This window comes from Caloenas nicobarica, chromosome 1 (assembly GCF_036013445.1).
Source record: "Caloenas nicobarica isolate bCalNic1 chromosome 1, bCalNic1.hap1, whole genome shotgun sequence".
Lineage (NCBI taxonomy): Eukaryota > Metazoa > Chordata > Aves > Columbiformes > Columbidae > Caloenas > Caloenas nicobarica.
In genome coordinates, this window is record NC_088245.1 from 27,264,656 (window position 1) to 27,285,476 (window position 20,821).

At 47.1% G+C, this 20,821-nt stretch overlaps 1 protein-coding gene across 1 annotated transcript; it reads left to right on the plus strand.

The window, feature by feature from the left end:
* Positions 1 to 370: 370 nt before the first annotated feature.
* Positions 371 to 19,186, plus strand: WNT2 (Wnt family member 2). Its single transcript, XM_065630841.1, has 5 exons — positions 371 to 745; positions 2,155 to 2,378; positions 6,791 to 7,068; positions 9,627 to 9,891; positions 18,044 to 19,186. Exons 1-5 carry the CDS (start codon positions 666 to 668, stop codon positions 18,271 to 18,273), a joined length of 1,077 nt encoding a protein of 358 aa, XP_065486913.1. The 5' UTR covers positions 371 to 665; the 3' UTR covers positions 18,274 to 19,186.
* The last annotated feature ends 1,635 nt before the right edge of the window (positions 19,187 to 20,821 follow it).

Below are 20,821 nucleotides of genomic sequence, written 5' to 3' on the forward strand. Positions count from 1 at the left end.
TCGCGGTTTGGTTCTGTGCTGTTTGAGGGTGCGCGTAAGGAGTGATAAAGCGGCGTCGTGTCAAACCCTGAGAGGTGCCAAGTGCTGCTGGTCTTTAATAGCCGGGGTGGTCGCCGCTGGAGGCCCCGCAGCAGGTCGCGTAGCATCTGCTGGAGTGTTTGAACTGCCTGCCTGCTTGTAGGGTTATTGGAAAGCGACTGGCTCCTCGGGATTCCTTGCCTAATCAGAGGTGTTACCTCCTCCTCTTCCCCCAGTGTCTCTTGACATCATTTCATCCATCAGAGTTTCAGAGGAAAGAAAAAACAACCCAATGCAGAACCCACCCAGTCTGTGAGCAGCCCACACTAGCCCCTCAGTTTTGCTGTGACTGCAGGGAAGAGCTGGATCAGGGCAAAGATGAAGGATGGGATCGGGGCTGAGCTCCTTGTCCTGAAGGATTTGGTGCGGGGTGAATCGAGAGGAATGCGGAGCGATGCACCGATCGGCATCCCCTGTACCCCGGGAGAGGATCAATAAACCCTGCGGCCGTGCGTGGGGATGCGAGGGCGCTTGACCCACGGAAAAAAGAAGCCTCAAGGTGCGTTTGCTCCTGCCGGTCATTTTTATTCCATGGGATTTCTTCTGTCCCCCGCGACTGACCTGATGTGGACCGAAACGTTTCTAACATGAACTTTCTCTCTGGGATCTGGTGGTCTCTTCCCCTGGTCTTGGTCTGGGCGACCCCACAAGTCACCTCCTCATGGTGGTAAGTTGTGCAATTCCAGGAATTTTTATTTGCTCTTGGGGAAGGTGGGGTCGGATTAATTGTAAATTAGGGGGGGAGGAAGCCTCTCCCTCGCAGGCTCGCACAAGCGGAGCTCTCTGCTGCCAGCTGCTCCGGGCCAGAAAGCCCAGCCTTGAAAGCAAGCGGGATTAGACGCTCTCGGCACCCCCTTCCACACCCCGTCCCTGTTCCCCAGCCTCCTGCTTCGCACAAGCACAGAGCAGCTGCGAGGGTTGAGCGGGGCTTTCGGCAGGGCTGGGGGCAGCGGGGGGACCCTCTCCAGCAGGGCCCGGGGGGGCAGCGGGCACCTCCCGGCCCCGAGGCCGGCGGAGGCAGCGGGAGGAGGGCGGACCCCCAGAACACGCCCGGGGGGCGCGGGTGAAGCGCTGGGGCTGGCAGCCAGCCCTTCGCGCCCCGCCGGCTCTGCGAATTGGCTACAGCAGGGATTTTTTGTTATTAGTCTTTTCCCCACACACACTCCTTCCTCGCCCTCCCTGTCCCCTGCCTCCTTCGAAGTTTCTCCTCGCTGAATTGCAGACTGCAAGTGCAAAGGGTCGAAAGCCCTGCGGGCAGCGCAGGACCCTACTTCAAACGATATGTGAGCTCTTTGCGGGACGTCCAAGCGAGCTGCAAAACAAGGGTCCGTGTAACAGGTTAGAATAGAAACAGAAACCTGCCCCTCGAACTCGGGACTCCAACCAAGCCCAGGCTGAACAGTCTTGGCGTAGAAGAGGAGTTAAACCTCTTCCTATAAACCTGGGGAACGCATTTAACCTCGACACGGGCTGACGCGGCACCAAAGCCTGATTTATCAGACTGACCATATTTCAATAAAATTACTATCTGTGTCCATGCCCCTATAAACGTTATTTATTGAAATGGATTTTTGTCATGGTCTCTTTTAACTGCAACTTAATTTTTTTTTGGAAGTCACGGCTTTAGCGATTTTATGATCGTATAAAGTAATGAAAATACAAGAAAAGGACTTTTTCTTCTGTTTGATCCCTTCAGAAGACACCTATAGTAGTTTGGGTTTTATAAGAGGTACCTTTTGAAACATTGCAGGACTAATAGAGACCATCTGGACACAGATGATGATGTAATTTAAGTTTTGTCAAGGTTTTAATTTTTTTTTTTTTTTTTTAAAGCACGGAGCTGTAATACTGGGATGTAGGGTTCTCCTAAACGCTTCACGTTATTAGAAAACAGAGCATCGGCTACTAATTTTAAAAGATGTCCGCCAAAAGGGCAGAGGCAGCTGCAGCTCTGGATCCGCCAGACGAAGGCTCCCGCCCGCAGACGGGGGGCCGAGGATCCCCTATTACCCCTGGGGCCGGTGGCCGGGGGGTTCCGCGGGCCCCCGGCGCTGCCCTGCCCTTTTTCTCCCGCAGGTACATGGGGGCCGTGGGCTCGTCGCGGGTGATGTGCGACAACGTGCCGGGCCTGGTGAGCCGACAGCGGCAGCTCTGCCGCCGGCACCCCGAGGCCATGCTCTCCATCGGCCGCGGCGTGGCCGCCTGGACGGCCGAGTGCCAGCACCAGTTCCGCCGGCACCGCTGGGACTGCAACGCCCTGGAGCGGGGGCAGCGCCTGCTCGGCCGCGTCCTGCTGCGCAGTGAGTCCCGCGGGGCGCGGCGGGGCGTGGCGGGGCGTGGGAGGTGCCTTCCCGCGAGCTCGGGTGGGGCGCGCAGCCCCCGCGCCCCCGCGCAGCTCCAGCCGCGGTGCCGCTTCCCCAGCGCCTTCGAGCTGAAGCTAACGGGGGTTCTAGGGGGTCAGTGTGAGGGTAAAAGGGGTTTTAGGGACCATCAGCGCTGAGGTGTGGTCGGTAATACCGGGAGAGCAACTGCAAGTGGTGGCTCTTCTGTTACCTTTGATCCTAACAGCGGTGAAGCTTCCTTTTATGTTTCAGGAGGAAAGAAAGAGGAAATGCAAAATTATCACAGAGTCTCACAGTTGGCAGAACAGCACGTACAATAATGAGAACTGCTGCTTTGCTTCAAAACCTGTATCAGAGCAGAAAGACATGGGCAAAGTGCAGAAAGGGAGGGTTGGCACATTAGAGGCTGGCCCTGCAGTTCCCAACTTCTCAATTTTTCGTTGTGTAATGGAACCCCAAATTAAGGGCTACAGAGAAATTGAGGAGGCAGGATGCAGCAGTTGGGCAGAGGGCTTCCAGCACTGCCCGTCCTGCCCAGGGAGACCGGTGCTCGGGGTGGGGGCTGAAAGGGGCAGCCTGTGATGTGTGGATGTGGTCTACCTTGAGTGGATGTGGTCTACCTTGACTTCAGCAAAGCATTTGACACAGTCTCCCACAGCATCCTCACAGCTAAACTGAGGAAATGTGGACTGGATGATCGGGTAGTGAGGTGGACTGTGAACTGGCTGAAGGAGAGAAGCCAGAGAGTCGTGGTCAATGGGGCGGAGTCTGGTTGGAGGCCTGTATCTAGTGGAGTGCCTCAAGGGTCAGTTCTGGGGCCAGTATTATTCAATATATTCATCAACAACTTGGATGAGGGAATTGAGTGTACTATCAGCAAGTTTGCTGGTGACACCAAGCTGGGAGGAATGGCTGACACGCCACAAGGCTGTGCTGCCGTCCAGCGAGATCTGGACAGGCTAGAGAGCTGGGCAGGGAAAAATTTAATGAAATATAACAAGGGTAAGTGCAGAGTCTTACATCTGGGCAGGAACAACCCCAGGTTCCAGTACAGGTTGGGGAATGACCTATTAGAGAGCAGTGTAGGGGAAAGGGACCTGGGGGTCCTGGTGGACAGCAGGATGACCATGAGCCAGCACTGTGCCCTTGTGGCCAAGAAGGCCAATGGCATCCTGGGGTGTATTAGAAAGGGGGTGGTTAGTAGGTCGAGAGAGGTTCTCCTTCCCCTCTACTCTGCCCTAGTGAGACCTCATCTGGAATATTCTGTCCAGTTCTGGGCCCCTCAGTTCAAGAAGGACAGGGAACTGCTGGAGAGAGTCCAGTGCAGGGCAACAAAGATGATTAAGGGAGTGGAGAATTTCCCTTACGAGGAAAGGCTGAGGGAGCTGGGTCTCTTTAGCTTGGAGAAGAGGAGACTGAGGGGTGACCTCATTAATGTTTATAAATATGTAAAGGGTGGGTGTCACGAGGATGGAGCCAGGCTCTTCTCGGTGACAACCAACAGTAAGACAGGGGCTAATGGGTTCAATCTGGAACACAAGAGGTTCCACTTAAATTTGAGAAGAAACTTCTTCTCAGTGAGGGTGATGGAACACTGGAACAGGCTGCCCAGGGGGGTTGTGGAGTCTCCTTCTCTGGAGACATTCAAAACCCGCCTGGGCGCCTTCCTGTGTAGCCTCATCTGGGTGTTCCTGCTCTGGCAGGGAGACTGGACCAGATGATCTTTTGAGGTCCCTTCCAATCCCTAACATTCTGTGATTCTGTGATTCTGTGACCAAACTGCCCATTGGGATGGCAGATGAGAATCACAGAATCACAGAATCACAGAATGTTAGGGATTGGAAGGGACCTCGAAAGATCATCTAGTCCAATCCCCCTGCCAGAGCAGGAAAACTTAGGTGAGGTTACACAGGAAGGCGTCCAGGCGGGTTTTGAATGTCTCCAGAGAAGGAGAACCTCTTCCACAGGCCAGTTCCCACTGGGAGTTTTTCCCTGGGGAAGCGCAGCAGCAGGGCGCAGTCCCACCAGGGCTGTACTGCCACGAGGTATGGAGTGAGATGTGGGCTCTGTGCCCTTCAGGCCCTCAGACTCTGCAGGGGGTGTGCCAGCCGGTCCCTTAGGTCAGGCTTCAGGGGAGACATAACTGGGAAAACATCTGATAGTGGTGAGCCAGGCTTGTGCAGACCCCAAGAAGCTGAGGACTACAATGTGCTTTTCACCATGGGTGGAGGATGGTTAGACGGGGTGTTGTCGCCATCCAAATGTTGAACTAAGGCATCCAGTGAGTCTTCAGACAGCTCATATGGTCCTTTTGGCTCAAAGAGAGGGCTGAGATCTCTTCATGTGCCAGGATGTCCCTATTCAAGTGATAAATGTGCTGAGGTTTTTCTAAACTGCAGCTCTTTTCACCAAATGCCACATCTGGGCACACAGCTGGTGGGGCTGGCCCTGCCCTGGCATTTGTGTCCCTGAGATGTCCCCGGCATCGTTCAAGACAGCCTCTCCAGGCTGTGAGCAGCGTGGCACTGCAGGGAGAGGAGGAGGAGGGCAGTACCCTGGGGCCATCATCCCACTGGTGGGGATGGGGGGGAGGATGGGAGACACTGGGCACGCTGACCCGAGCAGTGGGATTTCATACATGGAGCATCATTTGGTGCCAGGCTGCGCTGCTGGTAAGTGGTTGGTTCCTGTAACCGGCTTCATGTTCACTGAGCAATTATTTGTGAGTAATTGGCAACGTCACCCATCAGCTGAAGTTTTCACTGAGGTTTGTCTGACACTCAGGAAAACACGTCTGGCAGAACATGGCCTAATTCTGAGGATGCTATTTCATAGAAAAATTTTTTAAAAAATGCAGTTTTTCCAGAAGTGAGGTTTTCACTGTTTGCTCATGGGAGAGAATTAAGGCGTCAGGCTTCTGAGCTCTGTGCTGAGCCTGATCGGCAGTGATTATGATGGGAAATGTAGCTTGATAGTGCTCCACTTTGAAATGAAACATTTTCGATTAATTTAGTAGATGAAAATGAAACATTTCTCTTCCAACAACATCAAGTGTTTCTTTTTAATTTGTAACATTTAATTTGTAAAATTATTGATGTTTCTGGATACGTCTTCTCAGAAACGAAGTCTGCAGAAGAGCATGATTTGTAACAAGTCACGGTCTCTCCTACATGATTTTGAAGGCAGTGTGGGGAAGACAGGGTTTGCCTGGTTCTTTTGCAAACTTCTAGTTGCCATTTGCCAAATGTTTGTGCAGCACATGCAAGTCTGGGGCCCTTCACATTTCAAATATATAGATGATACTGGAATATAAGCACTAAATAATAAGTTATATAGTGTAATGATGCCCCTGCAATAAAATCACAGATAACATTCCCTCTTTGGGGTCCTACTTTACTGTGTCAACAGTACTTAAGGTTTACAAGCACTCCCAACAGGGGTCTTGCACTACTAGTGGTCTGAGGTACTGCACAAAATTCTACTTACTTCTCACTCTTTACATGCTAAAAATATTTTAAAATATTAAAATATCCCATTACCGCAAATAGATTGTTTCAATATAAAGTAGCTCTGTATTGTAAAATACATCTTAAAATAAACTTCAGCAATTATTACACTGAAGTATGTACCTGACAGCCTAAGAGTAGGCATAGCCTAGAAATGCAGATAATATTTGCTATAATAAAGTGTCCTCGTTAAGAGAAGGGAAAACTGCCTGCACAGCTGGTGTGTGGAAGTCACAGCTGCCAGGCCAAACCCTGCCTCAAGCATGACACAAGCAGTGCCATTGATTTAATGGAACTTGTTTGTGTGAATTACAGTTACTGGGCTTGGTTCTAGGCAGAAAACTGAAATTTAACTTATTTTTCCGAAAATAACACCCAAGATTTCTCCCTCCTGCCTTTTAAGCAGGGAAGTTTATTCTGGGTGCTTCAGAAGAGGAAAAGCTCATTTCTAGAGCTATTTGCAGTATTTTGCAATGTGCATGTTGTTCCAGTGTCCCTATGTAATAATTTCTTAAACCTGTCCCTGAGATAGCACTTCATATGTTTTCCTAAATCGATGAAACACGATAGAAATACCAGCTGTCCTATTCGCGTATCTGTACAAAACAACTGACCCATGAAAGTATATTAATCAATATCAGAAGCACACATTTAATGTTTTCCAACTCTAACACTATATTGATGAGCTTTTACCAGGGAGGGGTCCAAGTTTAAGCCATGACTAATTCTGGCTCCAGGGAATGTGTGATTTCAGCCCAGTTTTATCTTTTGCTCAGCAAAAAAGTCCAGGCTAGATGGCTGGAGTTAGGATAACCACTCTAACTACCCCAATGATTTTTAAAGTGACTTCTTTTATTGTTTCAGGTAGTCGAGAATCTGCTTTTGTACATGCCATCTCCTCTGCTGGGGTTGTTTTTGCCATCACCAGGGCATGTAGCCAAGGGGAGCTGAAATCCTGCTCCTGTGATCCCAAGAAGAAAGGCTCTGCCAGGGACAGCAAGGGCCACTTCGACTGGGGCGGCTGCAGCGATAACATCGACTATGGCATTAAATTTGCCAGAGCCTTTGTGGATGCCAAAGAACGCAAAGGAAAAGATGCGAGAGCGCTGATGAACCTTCACAACAACAGAGCTGGAAGGAAGGTGGGTGTCCCTCCAACAGCTGCCCGGGGATGCTCCCAGTGAGCCCTCCTGGGTCTGGGGCAGGGAATGGTCGGCTCTCGCTGGTCCATCTCAGCAGTTAGGAAGAAGCACGGGGTGAGTGGGAGCCTGAGATGCTTTTTCTGTCTCCCTTGGAGGTTCAGTGTGGCAGAGATCTCCAAAGAGACCAAGTACAACTGCTGAACAGTGCTCACATCTGAGCCAGTTTTGTGGTTCCTTGTAGGGGAGCTTAAGCACAAGCCCAAGTCATTGCAGGATCAGTTTGGATGGAGATTTTACTTTGAGCCTAATCCTTATATATGGAGGAGTTTTACTTTCTGTTAATAAAGAGTAGAAATTCCTAAGGGAGGCTGAAGACCACACTGAAGAACAGGCTTGACTATTAAAGAGCAACTTCAAAATAGCATTGGAGAAAGAAAGCATATTGTCCATTATTCAAAATGTATTCAAAATTCAGTGCATCCATGACATCTGAAACAATACAGAAAAATATTTTATACTGCTAGACCAAGCACTTCTAAAATGAATCTTAGAGACTTGTTTCTTGTCTTTGGTTTCCCTTAATATATATTCAGTAGGAAGTAAATTTTTCATGTTCTGATCTTTTTGTATTAAAAAGTTCCCGCTATAAACTGTAAAATTGTTCTATATTAACTAGCCTTTACTAGAAGATCCAATTGTAATTAATTGTTCTACAAGGAAATTATGTTTTCTGAAAAATATTTCTCCTTCAATGTCTTACCTCCACCTGTTTATTACCAGCAGGTATAATTAATATGTAATATAGACAGATGAGACTATTCAGATCAGTGATAGGCATATGCAATACTATGGCTGTATTTATGTTACTGACCAAAAGAGACTGCAGCCTACAACATCAGTAAAGACTTTATGGGGGTGAATTAGATCCGTGCTGGGAACTACTTTCTGAAATAGTCGAGTATCTTAGTAGATCTAAAAATATATATATACACCAAATAATAAGACAGTATTAGTAAGCAGGTAGTCTGTGTGTTTGTTTTTAGAAAAAAAGATAAACAGACTTTGATAAATGTATTAGACTAAAATAATCAACACATTCTCATATGATTTAGGACCTGCAATAGTGTAGGTTCGTTTTGCAGGGATCCCACAAGCCTGGCATTTGAATCTGGGTAAGACCAGTTGTGCCCTTGGCTTTTTCCCATCCCCAAAAGAGGAGGCCTCTGTTGATAGGTTTCTTTTAAAACTAGACTATTAAGATTTTACTAATTTGTAAATACATTGAATATATATTTGTAATAATCCCACATGAATCATAGAAAATAATATGCTGTGTATCAGTATAGGAACATCACCGACAAAAAAACCCCAAAGAAGTCCCACATCCCTATGTGCTGCTTCTGCTATTCCACACCTCAATCCAGCAAGTAGTTGAAGTTATTTCTACTCAGATAAGTAAAACCGAGCATCCGCTTAAATCCCTTTCTGAGCAGAAATCCCACTTTTGTGATGGTACCATTGGCAATGAAGTGGGGCTGTGGGAATGTCAGTGACTTCTTGGAGGTAGTCAAATCATCTACAAGCTGGAAAGAAAGAAAACTAGAAGTACTTTGGTTTTATAACACATTACTAAGTGCTGGACTGAAAAATGCCTCCCCACTCTACATCAGTCTCACTCCTAATCACAGAGCTTTCCTCTCTCTAACTTTCCTCCTATGATGCTGTTCCTCTTGTACAAACTCTAAAATGTTCGTATTTCATGAACCCTTAAGGCATAATATTTATAGATCAAATATCCATATCTTCAGAATTAGGAATGAATTATTTATTGTATATGAACCCATCTATTGTTCTGCACCATCACACTGATAACTTAAATGTCTGAGATGAAGCTGAAATGGCTTTAATGTGATCCAGACATTAAATTAATGATGAAGGTGACCTCTCCAGTGGAAGCTAATGGAGGACTTGTTCTAAAATATTTGTTAAAGGGTTCATAAGAATTTTAAAAATGCCATATTTTAAATTTTGCGTAGAGCAGATACCTAGCCCAGATATGATGCTTTGCACAGTCTCTGCAAAAGCATTTAAATGTGAAATGTCTGTACATTTCTAGGCAATATTTGAAACGCTATTCAGGGCAAAGGGCAACTGATGAAGGTGAGCTAGAGAGGGTCAGCGTAGCGATGCTCCAGCTGGAACGATGGGGAAAGAGGGTACCTTCGCCTGCCAAGGGGCTGAGTGACCCTGTCCTTTCCCCAGATCATTTCCTCCTGTCCAGTCTGTGTGCTGGCATTAAGAACCATCTCCATCCTCAGATGACTGGCAGGAGCAGGAGAGGTGAGCCCACCAGCCGAAAGACTGTGTGTGGGGTTGAGTCAAGCAACCAGAGCAGACCAGCCACGTAGGGATGACTTGATGCTACCAGCGGGTGTCACTACAGACCGTGATTTGGAGACCCATTGCATGCCTGGCATTGAACGGTAAATGGAAAAGGGCTGAGAAGCGCAAATTACAGTTTGTTTTATCTGTGTATATTTTGCTGCCTTTCTAAACAGGCCGTGAAGCGGTTTTTGAAACAGGAGTGCAAATGTCATGGTGTGAGTGGATCATGCACTCTAAGGACCTGTTGGCTGGCCATGGCAGACTTTAGGAAAACAGGAGATTATCTGTGGAAGAAATACAATGGAGCGATTCAGGTGGTCATGAATCAAGATGGCACGGGTTTCACTGTGGCTAATAAGAGATTTAAGAAGCCAACTAAGAATGACCTGGTGTACTTTGAAAGCTCTCCAGACTACTGTATCAGGGACAGGGATGTAGGTAAGCCTCTGTCATTACATGTGAATGGTTTTATTTCAGACACTTGTACTTTGAAGGTCAAAAATTATCATTGAGTGTGTGTGTGTATCTATATATATATAAATCCATGCATGCAACCAGCAGGAAACAGGCAGAAAGATGTCTTGGAAGGACAACTCTGTACAAGTATGTCCCTAGGTGTGTGTCCCTCTTTGATGTCCCTAGGTGTGTGACAGCCAGTTGTTCTAATACAATTCAGCAGTTTCTTCCAGATGATATGGGGTCCTGGAGATGCTGCAAGGCAAAAGCTGCCTTTAGGACGAGTTTGAGCTGTGCTCTGGAGGCAGGTCCATACTGTACACAGCCATATACACATTTGTATCACACAGCTCACTCCAGGGCTGCCAGATGTAACTACAGCAGCCCCAAGTCCCATGATGTCCCTATGACACAACCTCCAGTTGCATTGCTTCTCTTCCATACTGTCATGCTGCTGCTGCAGGCTCCCAAGAGACTGGTGTCTTCTTTTATCCACATGTTCCCTGCAGCTCACTGTCGACTGTGGACCCCCTAGTTGTAGACACACCTCTCCCTGTTGGTAAGGTAGGAGGTACGGCAGCTTGGTGCAAAGCACAGTTGTACCAGTCAATGCAGCTGTTGGGAACATGGTGCAAGGCAGCTGGAGAACGTGCAGGTAGAGGGAAGAAGAGAGGTCAGTGGGGCACAGCACACTGTGTCGAGTGACACTGCTATTTACTCCTCTTTATGAAACAGTGTTGGCTCAGTCTTTGATAACCATCATGTTTTCTGAAGAGTTGTGCCAGCCCCAGTGGGAAGAGGTAAAGTTTCAGGGCTGCTATTAACACTGATTTTTTCTGCTTTCAGAGATTTCAATAGAGACACACTTAACCATGTTATAGGATTCAAGGCATTGCCAAGCACCAGGAATTCTGCTAACAGCCCTTGACCTGTGTATAGTATTTCCTGATGTGGCAATTAAAAACTAGCAACTAGAAAACCAGAAATTGGGAAAAGAGAGCCAGACTGAGTAATGTATGAGAGATGTTGTGGAACTAATTAATAGGTTATATAACATACCAGATCTCAGCCGGTATGACATATCTGTGAGTATCTGGATGGAAATACAGCTCAACTCTTTTTGGCAACACTGCATATTTACAATCCAAGTTTATGTGGAATAAGCATTGCAAAACAACTGTACTTAAATAAGAACAATATGTGAAGTCCTGGTCATGTACTATTGACTTCACTGAACCCAGAATTTCATCCGGGATGCTTATATTGTATAGTGTTTCTGGTTAGTTGAGTAGTCATGGTCATTTTAATTATTTATGGCTCTTGCAGGTGATGCTTGTGACCTGCACAAGCACATCTTGTTCCTTGAATACTGAACGGCACTGTAAAGTGTAATACGTTAATCCAAATGAATAAATGGGGGTATTGTGGCATTGTGCAGAGACTGACTTGCAGACTAGGATTTATTCAAAACTTTATTTCTTGAGGTTGCCTTGTTCATTGTAAACCCCATGACTTCTTTCCCCTCAAAAAGAGGGTCCATACACTACCCACTTCTATGTCAGAAAGCCATTTAATAATATCTTTCTACCAAGCCTGATCTCATCTGTCAGTCTTGTTATCATGGAGGAGGGTGGGCATTTTTCACCACAGTGTATTGCGCTCGCTTGCCTGATGCTGTCAAGCCGGCCCAGAGATGACAGAGTCTGACATGCGCTTTGGCTCAGCTCAAGATAAGGCTGCAGATGAGGTGGTGTTTCTTTACTGCCCAGAATTCAGAGAATGTGGCTGTTTGGAAGAGCACAGTTTTGGCAAGCTGCAGGAAACCTTTAACGGGATGCAGGATGCCCTGCTGCTCCTGTGGAGCAAAGAAAGAATCAGATGAGCAAAAAACGATCTGGCTTTGAGAGTGGTAATTTCAGCAGCTGAGCAGCAGTTTTTCTTCATTACCTTTGGTTTGCCCTGTTGGGCACTCTAGAGTGTCAGCCCTGTTAAATGACTGGAAATGAAATGAGATTATGGAAGTCTGAGTTTGGAAATAGATGGGGAGCATCTTGGTGTCAGCTAAATATTGTATTAATACCACAGCTCTTTAGTATGTCCTTGAATACAGTTCTGCCTTTCATTCTCCAGGGAATTCAAGCAATTTAGTTCTTCAGGGGAAAAAAAAAAAAGAAAAAAAGGCATATCTGGAGGTTTGTTAGTATTGGGACGGAACAAAGGACGCCCAAAGCAAATCTTATGGAGTGTCATGACAACCAGAGACAGTTTCACAAGCTGTAAAACGACCAAGCCAGTGTCCTCTGTGGCTTGGGTGTGCTTACACATATGAACCAGTAAATTAAAGGTTATCAGGGGTTGCATCAGCAGCCTATCCAAAAAACACATACCTCATCTTCTGCAATCAGAGTGTCTAGCACTGGCTCTTCTCTCTGGTGGTGGGCAGCCGCCACAGGGTGCTGGGGCTGAGTACACCCCACTGGGCCTGGCAGTCTGTCTGGGAGAGGCAGCTGGACATACATCCATGGATCACCCATACAACATGAAAAATGTATTGGTGTTTGTTTGTTTGTTTGTTTGTTTTCCCTAGAAGGAAAAGAGGAGTCATTGCTTTCGGGAGAGATATAATATGTGGAAACCACTAATAGCAACTCAATAGCAAGAGGATGTAATAACCCAACCACCTCTTGTCTAGCACTAAGATTTCATGACTTCTAGAAGAGGACCAAAAGAAGATTTTTCGGAAGTGTTCAGAATTCACTTAACTCTGCTCACATGGATGCAGAGATAATTTTCACTCACAGCTTTGCACTCACAATTTGATAGAAACAGAGGTAGGATCCCAGAGGGCTTTTGAAAATCTTGTAATGAAATTACAAATTTTGCCACACTTTGCATGGTCTTCCCTTTTATTATCAGAAATTTCCAGCTCCCCAAACCAATACAAGCATAGCAAGACTATACAGGGAGAGACCTGTTAGAAATGATAAAGTCCTGAAGGGAACTAAAGCGACGGCTGTACAAGTGTCAGTCCTGCTATCACTATGATATCTTACCCTGAGCGCGTAACCTCACCTCTCAAATGCTCTAAAAAAACCCTCTTGCTTGTCTGCTTATAAGCTTCTGTTAGAAGCATTTTAAGTTTTAAAAGATTGCTGTTTGACCATCCATGCAGGATAGGTTGACTGAAAGCTGCCACAAGTTGTTCATGTTTTGAATGTACCAGTGGGCAAGCAGTGACTGTTTTAGGAACAAACCCAGGAGCAGCCGTAGTGTGGACATCACCAATCACTGGCCCACCCTTCCTTACAGGCTGTTCTTCATAGAGGCTATTAAAGCAGTGAAATGGCTTCCTGCAAAAGAAAATATTTTAGAACAGGTTTATTAAAAATTAATTTGTACAGAGCAAGCAAAAAACTTAGGCAGTGCTTGAGTGAAGCCTCTTCCTGCAAGGATACCCCCGCCAAAGCGTGCAGAGCAAGCTGAGCTCAGCTGTGCAAGTTGAGGTGGTGCATATGGAGCAGAGGGGTGGTGTCCCCACGCGTAGACATCAAAATGCAGGTGGTGGATGAGCATCAGGATGGTGTTGGTGAGCACGTGTTGACTGTTTGCAAGTGTTCTGGTAGCAAAGAGGCTTCAGCTGCATGAAGGCGGTGGCGGAGCAAAGGGGCAGGTTGTGTCTACGTACGGATGGTCTCAGGCTGCTGCAGCAGTCCCTCAGGACCTGCTGCAATCCCCTGCGCCGTGTGCTTCGAGTCATCCATAGGTTTCTTCTAACATTCACATGGTCCTGGTTTGGGTGCTGTCAAAGCCAGCCTCTGCCTGTGTGTAGGGTGTGGGTTGCACACCTGGATTGCGGTGGCCATCTCTTGTGTCCCCAACAGGCACGCAGGGTGCTGTGGCTGTGTCTGAGGACCCTTCACACCTGGTGTCCTGGTGGAAACCACTGCAGAAATGCATGTGCTATGGGCAGCCCCATAGAGCTGTGCGTTGGGTGACAGGCCACGTGCCTAGGGCAAACTTCTTCGGGTCCCTCACAGGATTATTTTTGTGTTAATTTATTTCCCTTGCTGCCTCATGTAAGCCATTTGCTGCATTTTTGAGATGGCTGAGGCCAAGTCCAGAGTGAAAGAAAAATGTGAAACTGAAGTATAGCCTGCAAAGTGTTGGTGTTGGGCAAGATGTGTTAGTACTTGGGGCATGTAACCCATAGAGGGAAAGCAATTCTAAGCTGTGTCAAAAACTTCTCACTGAGGTTAGCCGCATACAGGCAGTCCCTGTGCAACTTCTTGGCCTGTATCTCCCAATTTACGTGTTGCAGACATGCGGGGTGCAGTTCCAGCCCCGTGCAAGCTGATGGTGGAGCCTGCGATGGACTCCCTTGGGGCAGCCCTCCCCCGAGCACCAGCTGGCAGGGAAACAGTGCGATCAACCGCAGGGCCTTGGAGAGCTGCGAGGTTATGACAGCTGCCAGTGGCCGCGGAAATTAGAGCGAGACACACATTTGCTTTGAATGGAATCTGGATAAGCTGTTTTTATCAGCATGTTGCCGTCTCTTCGTTGCTGGCCTGGGGAATCGCAGCCCCTCCAGACCAGGCTGCCGCAGCGTGCGCTGCCTGTCCTCTGCAGCCCTGCTGTGCTGACGCGTTCTACGTAGGTTCCATGTGAATCTTTCTTGATTTAAAAAGTAGCTTCAGATCTACTTTTCTGTGAATATTTCCTCCCTTCACCCCCAACAGCTTGTGTGGAAACTAGTTTCTTGTTTTTCTTGCTGTTAGGGATATCACTGATTTCTTTTTTTTTTTTTTTAAGGTTAAAGTCAAATAATGAAGGTTAAAGTCAAATAGAACGGGAATTCTCACATTGTAAATGAATAAATTCATTTTAGTGCTTTTGGAATAGGAAAAAATATTTTTCAACTTACCATATGTTTGCTTAAGAAAGCAACTGTGCAAACCAAGAAGAAAGAGTTTGATGTACAGGCTGTAAAGTTGGCAGTATTAAAAGCTGTGGATGTTTTGACAGGTATAATGTTGTATGTCAACACAATAATTCTGAAACTTGAAGTGAAAACAAAGAGGTTGCATGAAAACTTTTTACAAGTTACAACATACTCCTGCCTCTTAAGTGCTGAGGAGGTGCGTTACAGGTAGCAGGCAAAGATCAGAAAACTCTGATATATTTTGCTTAGTGTTTTCTGCTGTCTTCATCACCCAGGTATGTGAGTGCCCCCAAGGAGCGCAGTGACTTGCCCGACTGCTCTCTGTCAGCCATTGCTCATTTTCTTTCTCATGAGAGAAGCCCCAGAGATGCTGAAGATGCTGTTTGAACTTTTCAGAAATGTTGGTTTTGCTCAGAACTAAGCCTTTATATGAACCCATTTTCTCTTTCATCACATTCTGTGAATAATTTATTCTCCTTTCCTAGTGGCGCAGTAAATGTTGATGTTGTATTGTGGGCAGTGTCAGATGATACTGACTTTTAACTGTCTGTTAGGGACTGAAATAATCTTGGTTTTAGAGGCACTGACAAAGCTCCCATTGAAACCACCAGGCATATCCCACTCAGGTTCTCCTCGGCTGCTGTGTGGTTTCCCCAAACATCTGGAAACGAGAGCTTTGGAGCTGGAAACTAATCTGTGCCTCAGCTGAGGAATGTGGTCAGACCTTCGCAGGGCAGCTCCTGCACCTCATCACAGCCTGGTGTGATGCTCCACGCCTGGCTGCACGCAGCGGGGGACGTGGGGTCTTCCTTCCCCCCCAGCAGCTGGGCGGCACGGCCCCGCTCTGCTCCAGGTCGCAGGTTTGCGAGGTGGAGAGAAGCTTTGCTTTGCCTCGGCTGGAGGGGTGACGCCTGGCCGGCCAACACGTGGCGGTGGCACAGCGAAGGCCATTGAGTGTCCAGCTCATTTCACACGAACCACACACAGACAGCAATGCACCAAGTGGTTTGAAATCTACCCCAGAACAAGGCTGTTAGAGATTATTGTCCCAAGCGTGCTGCCTTATGCAGCCCAGGCACTCCAGGGCTTTGGGGCTGGGCCCTACCAGCGGGGTTAAGCCCACAGAGCAAGAGAGGTGAGGGGGAGCCCATGCAGGGAGGTAAGCAGGAATTCACACCAAATTCTTGATGCAGAACATTAATCATACAAGTTGCAAGCTTGGCCTTTGTACCTTTTTTCATTGTCTGAGCAGACAGGTCAGGACAGGCCCCTACGAAAGTGGTTATTCAGTTGTATTTTGCACACTCTGGGATGTGATGGATATTGCTGTGGGCTGACACAAGCACCAACACTTATGTTCAGATGTCCCAGCTGTTTGCACAGTATCACGGATGCAGGAGAACATGGTGGCCTGGAAGGGTTTGGTTTGTTTTCTGCTACAGGCTTCTTATGGGATCACAGGTGAATCATGTAGCTCTGTGTCCTCCTGACTCCTTGGCCCTGCCTAGATCAGGGGCGCCAGGAGCCACTGGAAGTCTCTCTCCCCCACTGCAGGGCGATTCCTGGAAAAAGCACCTGGGAAAAGATTTTTCCCATCACTGCTTTGCCTGTTGTCCAGGTTACCTCAGTGCAGCTGGCCTTGCAGGGAGAGCTGCATGGCAGAGGGCTTGCTAGGGGTGGTGTGTGCCCATGTAGGTCATTGCTGGTGGTACCTCTCCTCCTCCTGCTCTTGACCATCTGCTCAGGATTCAGATGACATGACTGGCTGCAGGTGCAGGAGCCCATCTCTGGTTGCATTCAGCGTGTCTTCTCCTCCCTCTGCCTCTTCCCTCTTGGGTGGCTCCTCAGGTCTGTCCTTGGCTGGCACAGCAGCATCTTTGTGGCTTAGGATCCCCGATCCAGGGCCAGAGAGCAGCTCCCGGGGTGGCTGTGGGCACCCCCTGAGCCGGGGGGCAGGCGGCCCCACAACGCCCTTCTTCTGCTCTGCCTGCAGCAGATGTGGAGCAGCGATTTGATATTGATGGAATGGAATTGTTCATGTTTGGTGTACACCTATGAATACACTTTGTAAAAAGTTTCCAGTTATTTTAGTGATGGCAGTCAATATTCAGGGAATCCCATTCTGGTCAAGAACAGAAGAATGGAGCCATAATCTGGTTTAGGGAAAATGTCGGAACAATGTTAATCTCCTGGATATACCTCAAATTGATTTGTAATAGCAATACATAAGAAAATAAGTGAAGCAATGAGTATTCATGAAGTTTTTTGGATGGATAGTAATAATCTGTCAACAGCTGTGGTACAGGTCCAGAACTGAACCCTAACATAAGTTTGTACTAGGTGAGCAGCAGCTTCTATGTGGTACAGTAGCTGTTTGGGCTAAGACATGCCTTAAAGAGCCACTTTGTGGCATGTGGAGAAGGACAGAGGTGTTTCAGCCATTCCACGGAGGCTGTAAAAACATGAAGAGGTGGGGTATGTTCCCCTACCCCTGCTTCTGTCCACAGCAGCCTGTCATTTAATTTCTCCTAATCTCTGTCGAGACAGAGGAGAAGAACCCTTGGTGCTTACTCCACAGAGACGAGAGGTGCACTTGAACTGGAGGACATGAGGGCTGTGGTTGGATGCAGCGGTGACGCCAGGTGGCTGGGGAGCTTTTGTGCTCGCTTCTGCAAAGGCTTTAACCACTGGCAGCACGGTTACTCTGCCCATCATGTCCCTTGAAGCCACCAAAATTAGCTGTCTCCTCTTTCCAGCCCTTCCCTGACCACCCAGAGCTCCCCACAAGCCCATGAGCTCCCTAGCACCAGGATTTGCTCCTCCTGGGCACCTCGTTTCGCAGAGTCCTGGGGGCAGGTGGGGCTGCGTGGCTGCCTGGGGGTGGGAATCTGCTTGCTGGAAAGAGGTGCTATGGGAAGGTGAAACAAAGCATGATGATACTAAAAGAATCAGGCAGAGCCTTTTAAGTATTTGGTCCATTTTACTCCTCATCTCCAAAGCTGATTGCCAGGATAAATTTGAGTGTTTTAGTGCAATTTTACCTTATTATAAGCATTCCTCTGGCTTGATATTGAATCCCAGATGATATGATGTTGAAGAATCTAATACATTGCAAATTATGTCTCCTGTACCTATTTTCCTGTTCTTTCTGTCCTCAAAATCCATCTCCTGACATTTCCTGCGTTTCCTTCATAGGGTCCCTCGGGACTGCGGGTCGGGTTTGTAATCAAACCTCCCGCGGCATGGACAGCTGTGAGGTGATGTGCTGCGGGAGAGGCTACGACACCTCCCGCGTCAGCAGAATGACCAAATGCGAGTGCAAATTCCACTGGTGTTGTGCTGTGCGCTGCCAGGACTGCCTGGAAGTGGTAGATATTCACACCTGCAAAGCACCAAAGAGCGCTGGCTGGATCTCCCGGACATGATGCACCAGGCTACCGATGCTCGAGGACCACAGCCTTCCCCCTGCCTGGGCCATGCAGGGAATGAGTCCAAGGTCTTCTCTACTTTTACGTCAGTTTTGCCTTTGTCTTTCATTGCACAGAAGCTGCTGAATAATTAATACAAACTCTGAAGCATTTAATTCCCATTTCTGCATGATGGTGTTGCTGCAGTTGTCTGTGCATAAACTGATGCAGCTCTGGAAGGACGTACTTCTGCCCAGACTCTTCCAAACACCCACAGTTCTCCTCCAGACTCCTTGCAGCAAGTCATTCCTGCCACCAGGAACGCAGCAAGACACAGAGGTGGGGCATTTCTTACAAGACCACCACCAACTGCATGGGCTGAGCCTACTCAAGCATCTTCCAAAGAATCTTGTGCTGGTCACAGTCATGCCCTGGATACTGAAGTTCTCAGGAGTGTGAGCACTGGTTGGTGATTCCTCCATGAGAGAACAAACTGGGGTCAGGCTGAGTGGAACTCTTTACGGGAAGGGTGTGTGTCCATCCCTGGTGGACCGGAGTTGGCAGTGGGGTGACCCAGCTGCCATGAGCATCTGCCCCCATCTGCCCCCATCCCAGGGGGCAGAAATGGGCCCATGGCAAACGGCAAAGGAAACTGCAGGAAATATATTCAGCCACAAGGTTTTTGTAAACTATTAAAGAGTTGAAGCAAATGTCTTAGTTTTATATTTGTGAAAACTTGCCTTAAAAGCTTTTGAAAGGTCATTAATATTAACTGCTGACTTTTTTTGTGTTCTGAAGGATCGAAGAGAAGGGATTTGTTTCTCAGCCTGGTGAGAGCTGGGTATAGGATGCTCATCTACCTGAGGATAAGGTTTCCTATTTTTCACTTACTGAATAAACAGAAAAACATTTGCAGAAAGCTGATGGAGAAGGAAATGCCTTGTCTCAGTAATGATCGGGTTTCTGAAGAATCTATCAATTTCTGTGTGCTTTTAAATTTAATAAATCTATTCAATGTGTTCATAATGATACTTTCTGTTCAGATAGGGACTTCCAAATGAGATTTTTCACTGAATACTTTCTGCAAAAAGTTATGCCTGTGATTAAGGATGCATTGGCCTTTGATGGAGGCAGTTACAGGTTGTGCCAGGTCCATATGCTGGGCTGGGATCACGAGGCCCAGAAATCGCAGCCTCATGGGAGAAGAGCTGGGTCAGAGAGGGACCGGCCCTGTCTCCTCGGAGCAGACACCACCAAATGAGCCAAGACGAAAGATGGGGCCTGTGTCAATAATTTTAATAAGGCTTTGGAAAAGCACCCATGAAGTGCAGAGACAGGCAAGGTAATGAAAAAATAATGTATGAAAAGGAGGTTGAACGGGTGATAGAACACATTGTAGAGGCAGGTAAAATTTCCATATGAAAATAAAAAAGACTGGAGGAACCTCAGCAGGTACAAATGGTGCATGAAAATATACTGTACAATTAGGATTTTTTTTTTTTGCATTCAATAGTCTTAAGAGAGCGGTAATTTACATCTGAAAGGCTTTGGAAAAAGTTTGCATCGTTAAAATGGGCAAGTCATCTCCAGAAGGCACAGCTGGCATTAAAAGATTAGGAGGATCTAGAAAGGTATTTATCTGGACAATAAGATAATGTTTCAGTTACTGTACATGGCATTAATGTAACGATCATGGCTGGAAGTAAGAATGATTGTGCTTCTGGGTATAAACCAACTGCTGGTGGGAATAGCCCTGTTAGTGTGTTAGTGTACAGTGTGTGCGTTACACACACACACAGTGCCTATATATGCATATAGGTTCTGTTCAGCGGTCAGTCTGTTCAGTCATATTGTTGGCCTCATTACTGCTGGCAATTCTGGCTCTGGGCTGGATAAGGAGAATTTCACACCTAATTGTATTTAAAGGTGAGTGCCAAAGAGAACTTTTGTTAGGATTTCATTGTAAAACAATATCCGCATGCAGTCCACAGGCTGAACACTGTCACTTTTTAAGCCTTAAAGAACTCAAAAGCAGTAGAACCCTTTTTCTTTTCTTTTTTTTTCTTTTCTTTTTTTTTTTTTTTTAATTTTGCCAGGTGTTTTGAAAGATTCGGGGACCCTTTGAGTAGTCTATAAATTCACCATGTAATATTGCAGAAAATATTTCAATGTTCTAGAAAAAAAGGAAGCCTCCTTCTTACATGGGAACTTGTTCTAGGAAGTTGAGTAAAAGGAAATGAAATCAGGTCGCTTCTTAATCCCATCATTTGGTTAATACACCAGAAAGCAAACTCACCTGAATTCTGCAGTCCCAGGTGAAGGGGTCTGACGTTATTGTATTAAAGGTGGAACTTTTATTGCCCAACCTGGTCCTCTTCCTCCTTCACGAAGGTTACGTCTTCCTGCTCCAGACTTTCCCCTGGTCTCAAGGGCCTGTGGTTCCTGAAGGCTGTTCTTAACAGCACAATGGTAGCATGGAAGACCTTGGCCTTTCCAGTGTCCTTTGGCAGCAGATCCCCTGCCTCGCTCAGCCACGGGCCCACCAAATGTGCACAGCGGGCTGAAC